The 19,173-nt window shown below is 48.6% G+C and overlaps 1 protein-coding gene across 2 annotated transcripts in view; it reads left to right on the top strand.

Moving 5' to 3' along the window:
* ZDHHC14 (zinc finger DHHC-type palmitoyltransferase 14) overlaps positions 1 to 19,173 on the top strand; it is a 122,456-nt gene that overhangs the window by 90,072 nt on the left and 13,211 nt on the right. For both annotated transcript variants that reach the window (XM_049765361.1, XM_049765360.1), the window contains exons 3-7: positions 960 to 1,118; positions 13,193 to 13,330; positions 15,907 to 15,955; positions 17,003 to 17,105; positions 18,674 to 18,783. In XM_049765361.1, the coding sequence (XP_049621318.1) occupies positions 960 to 1,118; positions 13,193 to 13,330; positions 15,907 to 15,955; positions 17,003 to 17,105; positions 18,674 to 18,783 (559 nt within the window). The remainder of the gene's footprint in view (positions 1 to 959; positions 1,119 to 13,192; positions 13,331 to 15,906; positions 15,956 to 17,002; positions 17,106 to 18,673; positions 18,784 to 19,173) is intronic.

The raw sequence follows: 19,173 nt of genomic DNA, 5'->3' as shown, positions 1-19,173 counted from the left end.
CCTAAGAGCTGGAGTACATGATCTGTGTGCCAGAAACCCAGCTTTCACCCCAAGGCTCCCCAAGCACCAAGCCAGACGTGGCCTTCTAAACTCCTCCAAAACTTAAAATTGAAAAGTAAAATCCTGGGCTGGAAAGATAGTACAGGGATTATAGGTGCTTGTCTTGCATGTAGCTGATTCCAAGTTTACCTTCAGCACAATATATGGTCTCCCAAGCCCCTCCAGGAGTGATCCATGAGCACAGAGCCATAAGCACTGAGCACTCAGTGAGCACTCAGTCATGAGTCCTGAGCAGCACTGTTTTGGTGTGACACACACACACATACGCGCACACATACACACACACACACACACACACACACACACACACACACATTGAAAATAATTGCAAACTCTGGGTCTATTTGTGCTCACTATAGGATAAGGCATGGAGAACAGAGGATTCACCTTGTCTCTGTTTCTGTTTTGTTTTTGTTGGTTTTGGGGGCTATTTCCAAGGATTCTCAGGGGTTACTTAATTGCTACCTGCACTTCACCTTGTCTCTGTGTCCACAGGGTCTGACGACTCTGGTATTTAGTAAGTAGGTCCCTGGTGAGTGCATGTGGAAGGAGAAGGATGGAGGCATGAGCACTGGGGGCACTAAGCCACATGGGAAGTTCCCTCTTCCGAAACCACCCTTTTCTGCTTTTGACTAAATCGACAACAAAGGGCTTGGATCAGTTCTCTTCACACACTCTCATTGGGTTTTCCTCCATTTTCTGTGACATTGGCCTGATTCTCATGGGGTTAGATTAAGGTCCCTCCTAGAGTTGACACCTTCCCATGTCCTAAGTGGCGCCTGGTTGGCACAACAGCATTGTGGCTGTCAAGTAGTTTAGGCCAGAACTCACCCTAGGCCATGAGGTCCTAAAGGCAAGCGAGTGTGTTAAGGGCGTGTTTCTTCTCTGCTTTCCTCTAGATGTGGCGAATGGCACCAGTTCAACGGGGTACCGCCCACCCCCCAGAACCAAGGAGGTCGTCATCAATGGCCAGACCGTGAAACTTAAATACTGTTTCACCTGCAAGATTTTCCGGCCCCCGAGAGCTTCCCACTGTAGCCTGTGTGATAACTGTGTAGGTGAGTAGCAGGGAAGTGAGCCAAGCTTCCCCCACTCAAGCCACCGAACCCTGAATATTGGCGGGTGGGGGAGCTGGTTGCCTCAAGTCTTTCCCCCTAAGATTCAGCATGCATGTATCCTTTAGCCCTGGAAATGGACCGACTAGATCACCACTAACATTTCTGTCTACTTGCCTCCTGCCACCCATGCATTCTCCTATCCTGGCATTACCCAGCCTCCTTTTCTTTCATCATGTGGAGCAATGTCCTGAATTGGCACCGAGTTAGAGCTTTCTGCTCCAAAACAAGATCTTTGTTTCCTGGAACTAGCAGGTCAGCTGGCACTGAGAAAAGACCCTGCCCTGTTATCATCCCTCCAGTGTCCGGCTAATACTACCCACCCTAACCAGGTGCCCTTTGCACATTTCTTCGAATGCCTCGAGTTGGGGGGGGGGGTTTGATGTGGGGAGAAAAATGTGGGTCTGCTGGCTCCCATCCCTGTCTCTTTTACAGTAAGCAGAGGGGAAAGTACAGGGATACTCCCCTTAAGACTGGGCAGCTGTGGGTCCAGTACAAGATTTCTGCCACTCACAGAGGTCCCAGCTTCTGTTCACTGTTTGCAGAGATCTTCCTGTCCTATTGCCACCCACCACCTGGGTCTATTATTCCTAGACTGGTGCTGCTTAAAGTTGAGGCTGGCAGAGTGGCAAAAGTTCCAAGTTGCAAGGCCCATATAAAGAAAGGGAAGGGGACTTTGCCACACTGGGGCCCACATGTATGCCTGTAACCTCAGCGCCTACCTGGAACAGGAGCAAATTGCAATAACCCTTTGAGAAAAAAAAGTCGAGTCCTCTGTTAGTTGAGTCTGAAAGGCGAGTATCCCTGAGCCAACCTTGTTTCCTTGGTAACTCTCTGGATAGCCAACATGCTGCCCAGTCCACTGGGATTTAGAGTAGCTGTTCTTGAGGACCAAAAAATGCAAGACACCTCCTGCTGTGGAAAGCAATTCTCCTTTTCGTTATGGTGGCGTTTACTTAATCCTGGTTCTGATCACTGGAAATTTGGTAGGAAGTCTGTGTTTTCCCCGGTCAGGCTTTTTTGACTTTAGTAACCAGGTAAACTGCTTTCAGTCTTCACCTCTTTTGAGGAGCAGCATGGAATTTTGTTCAATTTTTCTCATGTAGCAAGTTTTCTGCAGGTATAAGTCTGAAATTGGACCCTGTGGCTAGGTGCAAATACTAGATGTGTGGGAAAGACTTAAACTTAAATCTCGGGGCTGAAGAGATAGCACAGCGGTGGGACATTTGCCTTGCATTTGGCCGACCTGGGAGGAACCGGGTTTGATTCCCAGCATCCCATATGGTCCCCCAGCCTCCCAGGGGTGATTTCTGAGTGCAGAGCCAGGAGTAACCCTGGTGTGCCACTGGGTGTGGCCCAGAAACCAATCAATCAATGAATCAATATTTAGTGTTAAATAATTAATGATGATGCTGAATGGAGATGGATGGATGGAGAGACCTTTCTCTGCCATCCCAGGCCACGTGGCTCTGCAACCCCCTTCAGCCAGCGGGTCTGGAGATTCATGAGAGCGTCGGGTAGAAATCTCACTCAGTCAGGCTTCAGGAAGTATCAGCTTTATTCATACCCTATCCACCACATGTGTAGCCTATATCATAACCAATTAAGCATTCAGCCATTCTTAGCTAGCCCTGTGTCTTAACTCCTTTCAGCCATCTTCCCTTTGACCTCCAACCTGGCAAAAGACCAAAAGGCCTAATCCCCTGGGTCTTATATAACCTTCAAAGACCACTCCCCAGAATGGGAGGGGTCTTGCAGGTAAGGTTACATGTAATATCCGGTTCCCAAGACCCCTCACAGGAATGGGCAGGTCTGAGGTAAATACACCTAAATCCAGGTGGAGTCACATCAATAAATAAATAAATAAAGTTTAAAAAAAAATTCTGAACTCTCATTTTCTCTCCTCTCCCATGAATCAGTAACAGTACCAGCTCATGCATGGGATGGTTGAGAGATTAAATGAGCTATATCATTACCTGGCTATTTAGCAAATGCTCTGTAGCTGTGGTTGTGTTGACCAAGAAACTGAAGTTTGGTCAAGCTTGTAGCTTCAGTGTGACAGTTCATTTTCCAAATCTGTGTTTATCTGGGGCTTTAAAATTGCAGCTCTGGGTCAGAGAGGCAGTGCAGTGAATAAGGTACTTGTCCTTTTCCATCCCTGGACATGTTCTTCAAGCACAAAGTCACCAGGCATGACCCAATGTCCCCATCACCCATAAAAGAACTGCAAATCAGAGAACATAGATTTAAGAACTACTTGAATTATCTGTCCAGATAGACAGAAGGTAGGACTTGGTCCCATTTATGACAGATTTATACAAATAATTTTTAATTAGTGCAGTTCAGATTGGTAGGAAGTTTCTAAGAGATGATTGATTCATTTCTGTTCTGAATGGCCATTAGCTTCTTATTACAAAAGCAGGATTGTGGGGCCGGGCGGTGGCGCTAAAGGTAAGGTGCCTGCCTTGCCTGCGCTAACCTTGGACGGACCGCGGTTCGATCCCCCGGTGTCCCATATGGTCCCCCAAGCCAGGAGCAACTTCTGAGCACATAGCCAGGAGTAACCCCTGAGCGTTACTGGGTGTGGCCCAAAAACCAAAAAAACAAACAAACAAAAAAAAAAAACAAAAGCAGGATTGTCTGGGCTTTCCTAAACAGCCTGGTGAACCTGGCTGTGCCTTGTCCCTGACCTTCAATAGCCACCTGTCAATGGCCACCTTCAATGGCCACATCTGTCTGGTGTTATCTGCATTTTTAATGATTCGTGCTTATTCTTTTTCTTTTTTGTTTATCAATTGCAATTACTGCTAATACTAATGTCCCCTGGTATTTTCCATTGACTCTCTCAGAAAAGCCTTCACTTTATAGCTGCAATACCCTCTGTAGGTGTGATGTCCTGTCCCCAAGCCTCTCTGTGGAGCCACAGTGGGGCTCTAAAAGGACACAGGGCATGTTGCTTGATTTGGCACTTTTCCTGGGACATTAATCTCCAAATCATGCGTCTCCATCTCAATACTTCAAAGCCACAATGGCTTTTGAATCTTCCAGGGATCAATCTCTAGGGATTCTCAGTGTCTCTCCTGGGTGATCATCATGGTATTATGTGGTGGGACATTGAATAATGAAGCAATATGCAACGTATGCTTTTCACGGCAGATTATTTGTTTTTGGTTGAAGTGACTTATCAGTAGGCCACTATTTATTGGTGGGGAGTTGCCATTTACAAACCCAATGAGTTACTGGATACCAGTCTCTTCTCCACTTGCAGAAATGTTACCTCCTGATTGGATTCCAGGCTTTTCCCATTTTACCTTTTATCAGTTGATCTAGGTATGGTTTCATGTCTGTAGGTTCGATTTCTTTTTTTTTTTTTTGGTTTTTGGGCCACACCCGTTTGACGCTCAGGGGTTATTCCTGGCTATGTGCTCAGAAATCGCCCCTGGCTTGGGGGGACCATATGGGACGCCGGGGGATCGAACCGCGGTCCGTTCCTTGGCTAGCGCTTGTAAGGCAGACACCTTACCTCTAGCGCCACCTTCCCGGCCCCATGTAGGTTCGATTTCTAATCGTGATAAAACTTTCCTTCATGTTTTCTAACCTTTAAAAAAAACTCCATTTGGATTATTAGAAAACATTTTGTAAATATTCATGTCATTCTCTCAGCCATTGGCTCCATAGCCCCTGTGGTCAGGATTAGAGGTTTGGTTTCCTTACCCAAATTGACTACCAACCCAGGTTCCATGTATACTGCTCCGCAGGGGAACTGTTGATGATAATCTTTTTTCATATAGGCACCGCCAACTGAAACCATAATAGTTATTGATTTGTAAAATCGAGGAGCCCCTTGAATAAGCTTTGTGATAAATGCAAATTGTAAGAGCAGTCTGACACGCCACAAGCTGCCTGAGATGATCAATGCTTGAAAGGCAGGGTGGATAAAGCTGGACAGAGCAAGACAGACAGCCTGTGCTGTCAGCCACAAAGATAAGAGCCTGGGCCTGGCTCAGCCTCCCCAGTGGTGCACATTGAGTTCAGTGGCCTTAGGCTGACTTAGAGCATCTTTCCCAAGTGCTAATATCCTCTGGGGTGGTGCTGGCTATAGTAGTGCAACCGGGAACATTTTCTGTTTATGGATTTCTTGGTAGCAATAGCACATGGGTAGACTGTTCGTCTTGCACATGGCCAACTCAGGTTTGATCCTGGCATCCCATATGGTTCCCCAAGCCTAATAGGAGAAAATTTTTGGTGCAGAGCCAGGAATAATCCTGAGTACCACCACGGCCCCAGTAAACAAACAAACAAACAAACAAATAAATAAATAGAATTTCTTACATTTTCTTTCTTGAAAAAGGAGGTTGTCAGTCACATAAATTTGGCAACTTGGATTGGAAGTCAAGCTCCACACAGCTTTGCTTGGAAGACTGCACAATGGTTGGTGCCTGCACCTCTAGGTCTTTCTGGTTCTTTTGGCTTGATGCAGAGCCTCAGCAGGCCTGGCCACAGATAAAAAATTTGGCCTGTCCACATCTGAGGAGCAGAGTGTGGAGCCCCTATCACCAGTTAAGATGTGTCACTCCAGAGCGGGCCCTTCACTGCCTTATTTTCAGAGCAGAAGGTCTTTCCTGACCGACTGTCCTCTTGCAGCCAGGCCATTACATGCCTTGAGAGTGCCGGCCTTTTTTTTCTTTTCTTTTTTTTTTTTTTTTTGGTTTCTGGATCACACCCAGCAGCACTCAAGGGTTACTCCTGGTTCTATGCTCAGAAATCGCTCCTGGCAGGCTTGGGGGACCATATAGGATTTCGGGATTTGAACCATCATCCTTCTGAATGCAAGGCAAACACTCTACATCTATGCTCTCTCCAGCCCAATTGCTGGCCATTTCTTTCCAGGCAATAGCAGGGTTTGGGCTGGTTCTTCCTCCACACACAGGGAACGTGGCTTTGAGCTGGAGAAAGAGTGCAAAAGGAGGTTTCCTGGGCAGTGAGGAGGGATTTTTGTGGTTACAAACATCAGAATCTGGGGCTGGAGAGATGTACTGCAGGAAGGCGCTTGCCTTGAACACAGCTGACCTGTGTTTGATCCTAGCATCCTATATGCTCTTCAAAGTGATCCCTGCCAGGTGTGATCCTTGAGTGCTGCCCCACTGCCCCTCTGCATAACTCCAAACTATGGTTCCTGTGAATGCAGGCTGGGCAGAACTTCTGGCAGGAGGTCTCTCTGCAGTGTGACCCTGAGCCTTGCTGTACTATCCTCCACTCACACTGTGCAGGGATGTCCCCAAGCTTTGCCCACCTCACCTTGCATGCAGCACAGAGAGTAGCTTCATCTGTCTATCTGTATGTGTCCTCTCTGTCCTGCCCCATTTCTCCCTGTTCCAGTCCATCCTCCCAGACCACCTTCTTGGGCTTTTTTATTCCAGGAGTTTGACATTGTTTTGAAGATGTTGGGAACAGCTCATAGCTGTTGCGGGATCCCTCCGCCATAGAACAGAGTGGCCAAGACTTGGGGGAGCAGCCATATGTGAGTGGGAGTGGTCTGCAGTTACTTCATAGCCTCCTAAGCAGGAGCACGCATCAGGGAGAATGTCCTCCAGCAACCCAGGGCAGATGGGATCATTAGCAGGTTCCCTGAAGATGGGTAGTTTCAGAACCCCCCAAATCTGTAATAGAAAAGATGGGCTTGAAAATAATAGCTATTTTCCTTTGTTTTCTATATGGTTAATAAATAATATAAAAATAGTTATTTTAGGGGCTGGAGAGATAGCATGGAGGTAAGGCATTTGCCTATCATGCAGAAGGTCCATGGTTTGAATCCCAGCGTCCCATATGTTCCCCCGTGCCTGCCAGGAACGATTTCTGAGCATAGAGCCAGGAGTAACCCCTGAGCACTGCTAGGTGTGACCCAAAAACCAAAAAAATAAAAAAGTTATTTTATATAATAAAAATAGTTATTTTCTATTTTTTCTATGGAGCCAGACAGCCTTGATCTGCCTCCAGGTGACAGCTCAGGCTGGGGATGATGGGTGACTGTGTAGGGGAAGTGAGAACTCAGGTAAGAAATTATAGGGCAGAAAAGAAAGGATATAGGGACTGGAGCAATAGCCAGTGGGGAGGGCATTTGCTTTGCATGCAGCCAGCCCAGGTTTGATCCCCAGCATCCCATATGGTCCCAAGCCTTCAAGGAATAATCCTTGAGTGCAGAGCCAGGAGTAACTCCTGAACACTGTTGGGTGTCACCCCAAAACAAAAAAGAAAACATATAATAAATAAATGCATAAATAAACATTTTCTTTTTATAACATAGACATAACTTCCTTACCTACTTGTGCAATATTTTCTAAAATTCATTATACTAGGCCACACAAAAAAAAAATGTTTCTAACATTCCCAAACCAGACCAGACAATTTAATAGCACACAGTGAAGCTAGAAAGTCATCACAGTGGTCTAAATCTAAAACTAATCCACTTTAGCTTTGGGGTGCCATCCCAGAAATGACATACCAGGAGCACTCCATACCAGGAGCACTCCCAACTATATTTGGGGGGTTCAAATGGTACTAGGGGTGGGTGCCCTGCCAATAGAACCACATACGCTGGCCTCTAAGTGCCAATTTATTTTGAAACATTTCATTTTCAGTTCTTGGGTAATAGCAAGTTCAAAACTGCAGTGTGATATAGGTTTAGATAGCGCCAGAAGAACATCACGAGTCAAACCCCAGCCAATGCGAATTCTAAATTCTGATGACACAGAAGAGTTCCCTTGCCACCTTTACATCAGGAGGGGCCAGTAGGAAAGGCTTTAGGGCTCCAAACTAATAGAGGAGGCCAGGGAAGGAGAAAGTCATGTGTGATGGAGCCTCACAGGGCCACAAAGTGAAGGGTTTCTCTCTCTTTCCTCTCTCTCCCTCTCCCTTTCCTTCTCCCTCTCCCCCCACTCTCTCTCAAAAAAAACGAAAGAAAATAATTTATGGCCCAGAAAGGAGAAAGAGATGATATCAGAGAGGATACTTTTGTAGATAAACAAAATAAAAAGGAAGATTTGGCTAAGCCTGGAAGAGAGCAAAGAACGAAATGGAAATAATGGATCTGAATGAGACACTTTTTAAGGATTTTTAAGGTTTTTTTTACTTTTCAGAAACTGTCATTTGTATGTTTATAACTCCATACAAAACTCTGGGTTTGGAAATCTTAATGAAGCATCATGAGAAATAGCCAGAGGAGGAGTGGAAAACGTGGAATACCCATAAACCCCCAAAGGTTTATTGAAGAAATACCCAAGAATGGCCCCATTTTACTTCCTGTGCTTGACATAGCCTTTCAATGCTTTGAACAGAGCAGATGAGAAACAGCAACTGGAATGCCTTAAACCTGCCCAGATTACTATTCTCTTAGTAAAAGTGTATCACAAGGCAACTTAAAAAGGTAACAGCTAGAATCTGGCAATACTGTTAAAGGATCAGTCTTTGTGACATCATCGATTCTATTTGAGGATTACAAAGAATTGTGTGGCCAGCTGCCCCCTTAGGAGCTACTCCAACATCTCAGGATCTCACTTCAAGCCAGTTCTCACAGAACTTATGGGACAGAAGCCATAGCACACGAATGGGGCACTTGCCTTTGACGCGGTTGACTTGGGTTCCTTTCCTCAGAATCCCTTATGGTTCCCCAAGCACTGCCAGGAACGATTTCTGAGTGCAAAGCCAGGAGTGGGTCCTGGGTACCCCAAGTGTGGCCCAAAACAAAAAAGGTCCCAGGATAGGGGCCCTCTTGGCCCCAGAGCCACCAGCACCTCCTGCACCTCAAGTCTGGCTTTGCTCACAGGGAGAGGAGCTAAATTTGCAGCGGACAGTTCTCTTGAGCCTCACAATCCAGAGTGGCCATGCTCAGAAGACTGGCAGGAAGGGGAGCCATCTGCTGTCCATTGGGGAAGCCTCATGAAGTCCTCTCTCGCTGAGAGGGTGTCACATGAGCTGACAGGGCTGAAATCACATGTTCTAAATCTTTAGAGGGAATGATTTTGTTTCTCTCCCACATCCATGCCCCTTCTCTACCCTTTTGCTGAGCCATCCAGGAGCAATGTGGATGCCAGTTTCCTCCAGAATTTCTTTGATTGGAGAAGTCTCTGCTTTCCTTTACCCCCTCATAGTCTTCACCCCACACTGGCCAACCCCAGCATGGCCCAGCTCTCAGACAGAACTAAGCTAAGCACTGGATTCAGGACTGACCTGATGCCAACTGTCTCCTTGCAGCTTCCCCTACACACATAGAAAAACACATGCAAGATCTGGAACTGCCAGATCCCTGGAAGTGGAGGGGTCTGGCTTAACTTCTTTCTAGGGCTCCCCACTTCTGAGTCACCTGGTCTGTGTGCCTTCTTGTCAACTTTTCTGCAAGGTTAAGGCTTCAGTGCTGTGTACAATAAAAACAAGCAATCATGGGTCCAGCCTCAGGACAACGACACATGGGGAGAATTGTAGTCCCTCAGGGCTTCCACACACAGCAAGAATCAGATCCCCACAAGTGCATCCCCCGAGGAAGCATTTGCATGACCTAAAAAAGATTCCATGTTGGGGCCAGAATAATAGGACAGCAGGGGAGGTGCTTGCATTGTATGTGGTCTACCTGGGTTCAATCCCCAGCATCCCATATGGTCTCCAAGCACTGCCTGGAATAATTCCTGAGTTCAGAGCCAGGAGTAGCCCCTGAGCACTGCTGGGTGTGGCCCCAAAACAAAAAACAAATTTTAAGAGGATTCTGTATCATTCTGGGTACAGAAACAGGAAATGGGGAAGCGATGAGCAGCTTTGATCATGTGACAAAAAATCATGCTGCAGAAATCAAAGCTGTCCTTGAACACAGCAGCGAAGCCATTATAACTGAGTTCACCAAAGAGCCAGAGCAGCGTGAATTATTTAGTGTCTAGGAATGAGCGTTCTGGTCCATTAGCCAGTTCAGTGTTGCAATGTTCCTGTTACATGATGTCCCACTTGATCTCATCATTTATGCTTAAAAAAAAAAAGCCTCCTAGAGAAAAAGTCTAATTTTGGATGTTAAAAAAAATGTCCTGGGTTTGAAGGAAAATGATTTTCCACTTCGTACCTCTAAAAGCATTTCATGTCATTTTGTGTAATTGCCTTTTAATGGAGGATGTTGGCAATGGCAGTGGGTGTTTCTGCCTGTAACTGTACCTGGTTACGGAGACAGTGGGAGAGATCCCCTCCACCCCACCCCGACCCATTGAGCCACCATCTACCCCACTTCAGAAACAAGGAACTTTTCAGGATACATCTGCCTGGCTAGAGATCCTGGTCTCTTTCTCCACATCCCCCTCAGGACCAGAGTAGAGTAGTTGTCACTCGTCAGCATTTCAAACAACTGGATGCTTTTGCCAGCCACCTTCCTATCTAGTATTTTTGTTTGTTTGGTCTTGGGGCCACACCTGGCAGTCTTCAGGAGTTACTCCTAGCTCTGCACTTAGGAGTCACTCTTGGTGGGCTCAGGGGACCATATAGAATATGGGCGATTGAATTTGGGTTGTCTCTGTGTAAACCAAACACAGCACGACCCGCTATGCTATTGCTCTGGCCCCCTCCAATTCAGCTTTTACAAACACCTTCTTCTTCATAGCTTTTTCAATTTGTTTTGTTTTGTTTTTGTTTGGACCCATACCCGGTGGCACTCAGTGTTTACTTCCTGGCTCTGTGCTCAGGAATCATTCCTAGCGGTGCCCTTGGGACCATAAGGGACATTGGGGATTGAACCCAGATTGGCTGCATGCAAGGCAAATGCCCTTCCCATCGTGCTATCTCTGGTTCCGAGTTCCCTAGATTTTTCTGATGAAAAAAAATCTAGTCCTTGTTCAGCCCCAGTGCTTCTTCATCTCTCATATTTCTTTTTTTCTTTTTTTTCTCTCTCTCTCTCTCTTTTTTTTTTTGTTTGTTTGTTTGTTTTTGGGCCACACCCGGTGTTGCTCAGGGCTTACTCCTGGCTGTCTGCTCAGAAATAGTTTTTGGCAGGCACGGGGGGCCATATGGGACACCGGGATTCAAACCAACCACTTTTGGTCCTGGATCAGCTGCTTGCAAGGCAAACACCGCTGTTCTATCTCTCCGGGCCCATCTCTCAGATTTCTAAGCTGTCTTTCCCAGAGGTGAAATCATTCAAGCAGGGGTCTCCTTGGTCCCTCAAAGGTTTCTGAACTTGCTGGTCTGCATTCTCTGAGCTTGGGAGTGCCTCCTCTGCATCCCATGGAGATGGCACTTGCTCTGTGCACTGAGTGTATGGGGTATCCTAGGTGTGTCAGGAAGGGTAACTGTGATGGTCTCCTTTTCATTATGACAGAGTGAGGGGGTTCATAAAACAGGTGTCTCACTCTGCCTTTACGTACAAAATAAAGACCCCAGCATCGTCCCCAGAGTACAGAAGCCATGAGGGAAGCCTGGGATTGTGTGGTTGGCCCCAAACCAAAGGCCAGTTATCTCACCTGCCTCATTCATTTATTTTGACATGGCTAGATAGGCAGGACACGTATGTGAAGAGACCCAACGCTCATTCCTAGATGTGTTTTCCTGGACCCAGAACCAGCACCCTTTAGTCAGCCTTTGGAGGGTTCCCACAGAGGCAGGAGGCAACTTCTCAGCCTGCAAGGAGCACTGGGGCACGAGGGAATTCTGTTACGTGATTGGCTGCTCCTGACCTCAGTGATATTTCTTCTTCTTTTTTTTTTTTTTTTTTTGGTTTTTGGGCCACACCCTTTGACGCTCAGGGGTTACTCCTGGCTATGTGCTCAGAAATCGCCCCTGGCTTGGGGGGGACCATATGGGACGCTGGGGGATCGAACCGCGGTCCTTCCTTGGCCAGCGCTTGCAAGGCAGACACATTACCTCCAGCGCCACCTACCCGGCCCCGGATATTTCTCTTGTCAGCTTCCAAGAGCTTGGGGTCCTGACAGATATCGAATTCTGCACCCCTGAGCTACCACTGTCTTGACTCACAAAGCCCTGGAGCGTCAGGGACCTGAGAGCCTCCTTTTAGATACTGCTTATGGGGCGGGTCTCTCCTCCCAGCTGCAACCAGCAACATGGCTTCTTTCCTTGCAGTATTTCAAAGCCCTAAAGCATGTTTGTGATTTCTCCCTCAAGGCAAACGCTCGAGCACGAGCAGCTTTGCAGATGTTTGTGCCTGGACATCTGGTTCTTTAACCCCTCAAGAACCCACTCAAGGGGCCGGAGAGATAGCATGGAGGTAGGGCATTTGCCTTAGATGCAGAAGGACAGTGGTTCGAATCCCAGCATCCCATATAGTCCCCTGAGCCTGCCAGGATCGATTTCTGAGCATAGAGCCAGGAGTAACCCCTGAGCGCTGCTGGGTGTGACCCCAAAACAAAAACAAACAAACAAACAAAGAACCCACTCAAGGATGCAGATTCTGTCAGGAAGAACACAGAGAGCTGTGGGTGGAAGGATGACCTCTCCCTTAAAGATGACAGCTCCCTTTTAGAGTGGGCACTGACTTTCCCACAGCAGAAACAGTTCATAGGGCACTTTGGCCACTCACAGCAAGACATGGAGTGACCCTGCCATGGCTTCTCTCTTGTACTCTGCAGAGGTGGCAGCCGCTCAAAGCCACCCACAGAAGACCAAGTCCCAGCACTGACCTTCCCCCCCCCCACCATCAAAGCGTCAGGACCCCCGGATGTAAGATTGTTCAGAGGCAAAGAAGTGCCTTTCACGCAATGACAGACTTGATTTTCCTGGTTGTTGGAGGTTGTGGGGGGTTGTGACACTTGCTTCTTTCATCATCTTGAAAAAGGCTCTGGTATCTCCGTCTCATCAGCTGAGCTCTGTGGAAAGAATAACGATGTGCGCGAAATGTCTGCAGTTTTCTAAGTGCTGAAATTGGGGCATGTTCATGTTATCTGAGTCCTGGAGTAGGGGATGACAGGGTGGAAGGCTTCTGGGGGAAGAAAAGACATGTTATTAATTTTCTTTGGTTTTTTCTCTACCTCTCATTTCAGAACGGTTTGATCACCACTGTCCCTGGGTAGGCAACTGTGTGGGGAAGAGAAACTACCGATTTTTTTACCTGTTTATTTTATCCCTGTCTTTTCTGACCGTCTTTATATTTGCATTTGTCATCACCCACGTCATCCTTCGTAAGTATACGCTCTGGTAAACTCAAATTTCGGAAGTGGTTGTTTACTTGACTCGAGTTTCTGGGTGTTGACTTGATCTTTTGATCATCCCAGGCTGGCTCTTTCTTCTCTCCCCCTTCTCCTGTCCCTCCTCCCTTCTTGCTTGCTCCCTGCCCCACTCCAGTCCAGAGCAGTTGCCGTCTCCCTCCTTCCCATAAAGACCTTTCCTTGAGGGCCAGAGGGGTAGCTCAATGGGCTGTGCACATACTTTGTATGTGAGAGACCCCAGATTCAATCTCCAGGCACCATATGACCCCACCCAGCACTTCTATCAGTGACCCATCCTCAGCCAAGCTCAACCTCTGAGAACTGCCAGATGTGGGGGCCATCCAATAAAAGAAAAAGATAGACCCCAGCTTATGAGAGAAGCAGCGTTACTAAAAAGAAGAGGGAGCTGGAGTGATAGCACAGAGGGAAGAACATTTGCCTTGCACGCGGCCGACCTCGGTTAAACACTTGGCATCCCAAGGAACCTGAGCACTGCCAAGAGTGAGTCCTGAGCACAGAGTCAGGAGTAACCCCTGAGCATACTTGGCATGTCCTTCACAAACAGTATTTTAAATAAAAGGAAAGTTGGACTCCGATGATTTGGATAGGTTTGCCCCTGCATATTTTTCACCCCCATTCTGCAGGGCACAGAGTGGATTCCTCAAGTCGCTGAGGCTTTTCAGAAATCAGGAATAAGAGGAGAAGGGATGATGAACCCACCAGTGCAGCCTGCAGACATCAGGACCCTTAGCAGGTGCCAAGCTCTCTCTGGAATGTTCCAGAGAGAGTGAGCATGCCTGTCTCACTTTCTATCTTTACCACAATGGCATGTGCCCAGGTCACAGTCTGAAATGCCACTTCCATCACTTTCTTTTGGGGGGCACAGAAATGAAACTTCCCCTTTTGGGGGGCACTCCGATGATGCTCAGGGCTTACTTTGTGCTCAGGGACCATTTCTGGCGGTGCTCAGGGAACCATATGGAATGCCGGAGATCAAACTGGGTCAGCAGAGTGCAAGGCAAATGCCCTGCCGGCATTCCTTATATTACTTGCCACAGATAACATATGGTCAATATCTGCTGTCCCCTGTTTTTGTGGAACCCCAGCTCCTTATCTGAAAGTGGAGCACATGGAGCATGTCTGGGGCTGAGGGCCTAGGGGAGAGTGGGAGGAGGCTGAGCCTGGTGGAAGCACTCCCACCCAGCTGCTCTCTCCCAGGGGACCTTGTGGTGCTAGGGGTTGAACCCAGGCAGCCTCATGTAAAGCCTGTGCTACTGCCTTCTGAGTGTCCCCTGAGCCCTACAGAGCTCTCCCCTTGCCCTGTATTCCAGAACAATACCCTTCTTTCCCTTGGCATCAGATGGTTGGAGGGAAGGAATGAGCTTCTTCATGACTCACTGGCATTCCAGAGGAAAAACCATTTGTCTCGATTATCTACCGGGTAACTGAGAGATCCTCTGGCTGGAAGGGAATTCAAAGAAGAATGTCCCAGGAAGACAGAGAGGGAGAGTTGGGGAGCACTGGGGAAGGGGGTGCATATATACCCAGCATGGTTAGCTCTGCTGCTGGCCAAAGCCCCCTTTTCTTAGTCCTTGTGGGCAGCTGGCACCCTGGTGCCCTGGTGGTAGACAGTGAACACAGGAGAATGAATAAAGCCATTCATCTGCCTTCACCCCTGTAATGCCGAGGAACCCAGACCCAACCTCTGCTGTTCCCCAGGAAAACGCACTGAAACATCCCCATTTCACAGCTGCCTAAAAGCTAGATTCCATCTGACTTCCTGAAGCGAAACTAGAGTTCCCCAAGATAGGCCTATCTCTGTACTCAGGGATTGTCAGCCAGAGCAAGAGCACAGCAGGGAGGGCATTGGGTTGGCAAGTAATCCACCCGGATCCACCCATCCATCCTTGACACCCCCTAAGGTCCTCTGAGCCCATCAGGAGCTACTCATAAACACAGAACCAAAAGTAACCATGGAGCACTGCCAGGTGTGGCCCAAACACTCCCCCCACAAAAAAGAAGGGAATGTTACTCCTTAAAATAAAAACAGCTTCTGTTCAGAACATCTTCACTCAGCACAGGAAGATTCTTGCATTTGGTACTTCAGAGCCAAATGCCTGCATCCCCAAAAGGCCCAGTCCCTGGAGCTTGGAGTAGGTGTGACTCGAGGTGGTGAGCCTGGCTGTGGGCCTCCCACCACAGTCAAGTTACCTGCCTCTGGGCAAAACATTTTTTGTAAAAGAAAGAAAAAAACTGGCCTTCAACTGTTTTTCTCTGAAAATGGAGCAAATGAAGGAGAAACCGAGCTACAATTTAGGGAAAGTGAGCAAATGCTCAAGTGCTCATATTGAAGGGGAAAAAAATCTCTGGCAGATGCTGGGTTCAGTTCTGATGTTGCTCTTCGATGGCATCTCTTCCCTGGTACCAAGATGGGGCCCCACAACACACCCAGAGTCCAGGCTTTTGGGGTTCCAGGAGGGCAGGGGGAGGGCATGGCTAGGAGGGCCTGGGCTGCCAGGAACCCAGCATTGGCCCCCCTCTCCCTGTAGGCTCGCAGCAGACGGGCTTCCTGACAGCAATCAAGGACAACCCAGCCTCATATCCTTCCCAACCCCACGGGCAGTGGTGGGGCTCTGAGCGGCATGGTGGCAGGGCAAGAGCACCCTGAAAGGGAGTGTCCACGCACCTACCCACCTGCTGCCTCAGGTCTGTGCAGGGTTAGACACACCCAAGTTAGTTTGGGGACTCTGGCTGGACCTGGGCCCATTTCTCAGCTCCTTTTCATCAGTAGGTGCGGGCCCTATAGCCATATGCTCTACTGTGGGATCCCCTTAGTCTGCAGTTGTGTGAGGTGGGGACTGTCGGTGTGATTCAGGCAGATGGACACCAGACTTGACTTCTGGAAGCAGAGCCCTATGGACTCTGGTCTTTAGGGTACTAGCTGGGTGTATCCATGGCTTCTGAACCCAGGGTAACTGTCTCCAGCCTCATCTGCCAATGCTGACAGGAAACTCTCTGTCCCCAGATCTCCAATTCCTGAAAGGCAGAGACTTAGGAGCCATCATTTGATTTGTATGGAATTTGCTAGAAGCCTTGGCATAGATGGAGCAGCCACAGAATGGCAGCAACTGTAGGCTTCCCTCACCCTCCTCCTGGCGGCAATCCTTCCTGAGAACTAGAGTCAGGTGCTCCCAGGCCAGGCAAGGCTCCTTCAGAGATCTGGTCCCTCTATCATCCTGAGAAGTGCCCTCTTGTGTACAGGGGCAGAAAGCAGTCCTGTGGGGCCACAAAACGCTGTTCCCTTCTACTGGGACACAGTCCTGTCGCAGGCAAGCCCTGTTGACCCCAAACCTCTTGGTCTCTACAGTCAAATTCTGAGTATGTCTGTAGGCTGGTTTCATTGCCAGCCACAGCCAGTGTCCTGTGTTTGTGGCTACCGCATGGACGAAACAACATTTTGAATCACAGGCAGAGGCAGAGGCCAAGGAAGGAGGGTGGTTGGTGGGGAGCCACATCTAGGCACTCCAGCTGCTTTCCTAGAGTGGGGGATGTGGGGTGGCCGATATGAAGCTCTGAGTGGCCTGGTCCATGCCCAGGCCAGGACTGACTGGTTGGTTTCCCAGCTGCGTTCCTTGACTCAGGCACTGTGATTGAGGCCGTCGTGTGCTTCTTCTCCGTCTGGTCCATCGTGGGACTATCAGGTTTTCATACCTACCTGGTCAGCTCCAACCAGACCACCAATGAGGACGTGAGTTTCCTGCGTGGGGGGGGTGAGGCTGGGGTGGGCGAGGGCTCCCCATGAAGGCCAGGCCATGCAAGGGGCACCCCAGCTGCTCCATTCCCACTGGGGGTAGCTGGCCAAGATGGGCCTGGGCACTGTCAGCACCCCTAGGAACTGGTTCCAGGAAGGACCCCACAGCCTTCCTCCTCCTAATTCCAGTAATCCTCATTGTGTAGACCAGTGGTCGGCAACCTTTTTTTTCAACTGAGTCAAAACTCGCCAAAACCACGATTGAAATTTATTTTGAGAGCCACAGAGGGCCGCGCACTGATAGAGGCTAGGAGTAGAGTCCTGACTCCTGGAGCGGCCACCCGGCACACAGAAGAGCCAAATTAAAAGTGTGAAGAGCCACATGTGACTTGCAAGCCGCACGTTGCCGATCACTGGTGTAGACCAATACTGAAGGAGTGATCATCTGATTTTCACCATATGGACTAATGCTGATAGAAAGGATGAGCACCCCAAGTCTCAATGCATAGATGATGCCCATAGAGGGGGCAGTGGTGAAGCAGAAAGGTGGTAGAAGTTTTCCCTAAACCCAGTTAGGCTACCGAGTAAATTAGGACCTTTAAAAAAGGTTCTAGTGGGGCCAGAGGGTTAGCACATAGGTAAGGGCATTTGCCTTGCACACAACCAACACAGGACGGATGGCGGTTCGAATGCCGGCATCTCATATGGTGCCCTGAGCCTGCCAGGGGTGATTTCTGAGCACAGAGCCAGGAGTAACTCCTGAGCTGAGTGCCACCAGGTGTGACCCCAAACAAACAAACAAAAAGGTTCTAGCAAGACCTTTTCTGGGCTGCAAAAATGTTGGACTGTAGCCCTGGTACAGGGTCTGGTTGGGGCAGTGGTATCTATGAGAATCTAAAGGGCCTTTAGGGCATAGACCAGATTATAGCAGGGTGGGCACTTGCCTGGCATAGGGTTGATCAAGGTTCAATCCTTGGCACCAATATGGTCCCCCCAAGCACCACCAATAGTGATCCCTGAGCTCAGCCAAGAATGAGCCCTGGGCATCGCCAGGTGTGAATCCTCATAAAAAAGAATCTACAGGCTTGCTCTGGCAGCACCTTCAGGCTGGACCAGACTGTCTGTCTATTGGTTATTGGGGTCTGTGGAATGAACTGAAGTATTATGACCTCAAATGGAAGTTAGAGGTTAGAAGGTTATCATGGGACCAGAGAGATAGAACTGGGGTAACACATTCATCATGTGGCTGAGCCCAGTTCTGAATTTTTAAGGTCCTCCAAGTACTGCTAGGGGTCATTACTGAGCACAGAAGCAGGATTTTTAGCCCCAAAGCATTGTTGGGCATGGCCCCAACAGCCAAACACAAAACCAAAAAGTTTATTGTCCCGGAGACTGACCCTTTCCCTCCTCTGATCAGCTGTTTTTGGGGCAACACTCCCAAATAGTGGGGTATAAGTATCTTGGTTACCATCGAACAGCGGTGGACTCCGCAAAGATGCCTGTCTGCAAATACTGTGGCCTGAGTGGAAAGTCTGTTGGATCTTATTGCTTATTCCCTTCGGCAGATTAAAGGCTCCTGGTCAAATAAGAGAGGGAAAGAGAACTACAACCCCTACAGCTATGGAAACATCTTCACCAACTGCTGCGTGGCTCTGTGTGGGCCCATCTCTCCCAGGTAAGAGGCACAGGGTGCGCGCACTGCACGGGGTCTGCTCCGAAAGACTGGAGGGGAGAATGGGGAAACGGGGTTTTCTGCGAGCTGAAATGTGGTACTGGGGAGCCTGGCTGGTGCTCTGGTCCCTGCATGCCAGAGCTGTTTGCTGAAATCTCACCCGAGAGGCCTTTCTTTTGCTTCCTATGCTGGGGACCAGGACTGGGAAGAAGAGAGACTCACTGTCAGCCTGCAGACAGCCAATCAGTTCTCAGCCCTGACAGGGGACCCGAAACTAGGGTGTCCCATAGACCCTGACAAGTGTGATCGATCTGAGAGCCCCAGGCACCTTAGGGCCTCACACCCACATTGCTCTTTTCTTCAGATTTACCCACTGTCATGTACTGGGCCAGA

Source organism: Suncus etruscus, chromosome 18 (assembly GCF_024139225.1).
Source record: "Suncus etruscus isolate mSunEtr1 chromosome 18, mSunEtr1.pri.cur, whole genome shotgun sequence".
Taxonomy (NCBI): Eukaryota; Metazoa; Chordata; class Mammalia; order Eulipotyphla; family Soricidae; genus Suncus; species Suncus etruscus.
Note: the sequence above shows the minus strand (reverse complement) of the source record. Positions and strands in the feature narration are given on the sequence as shown.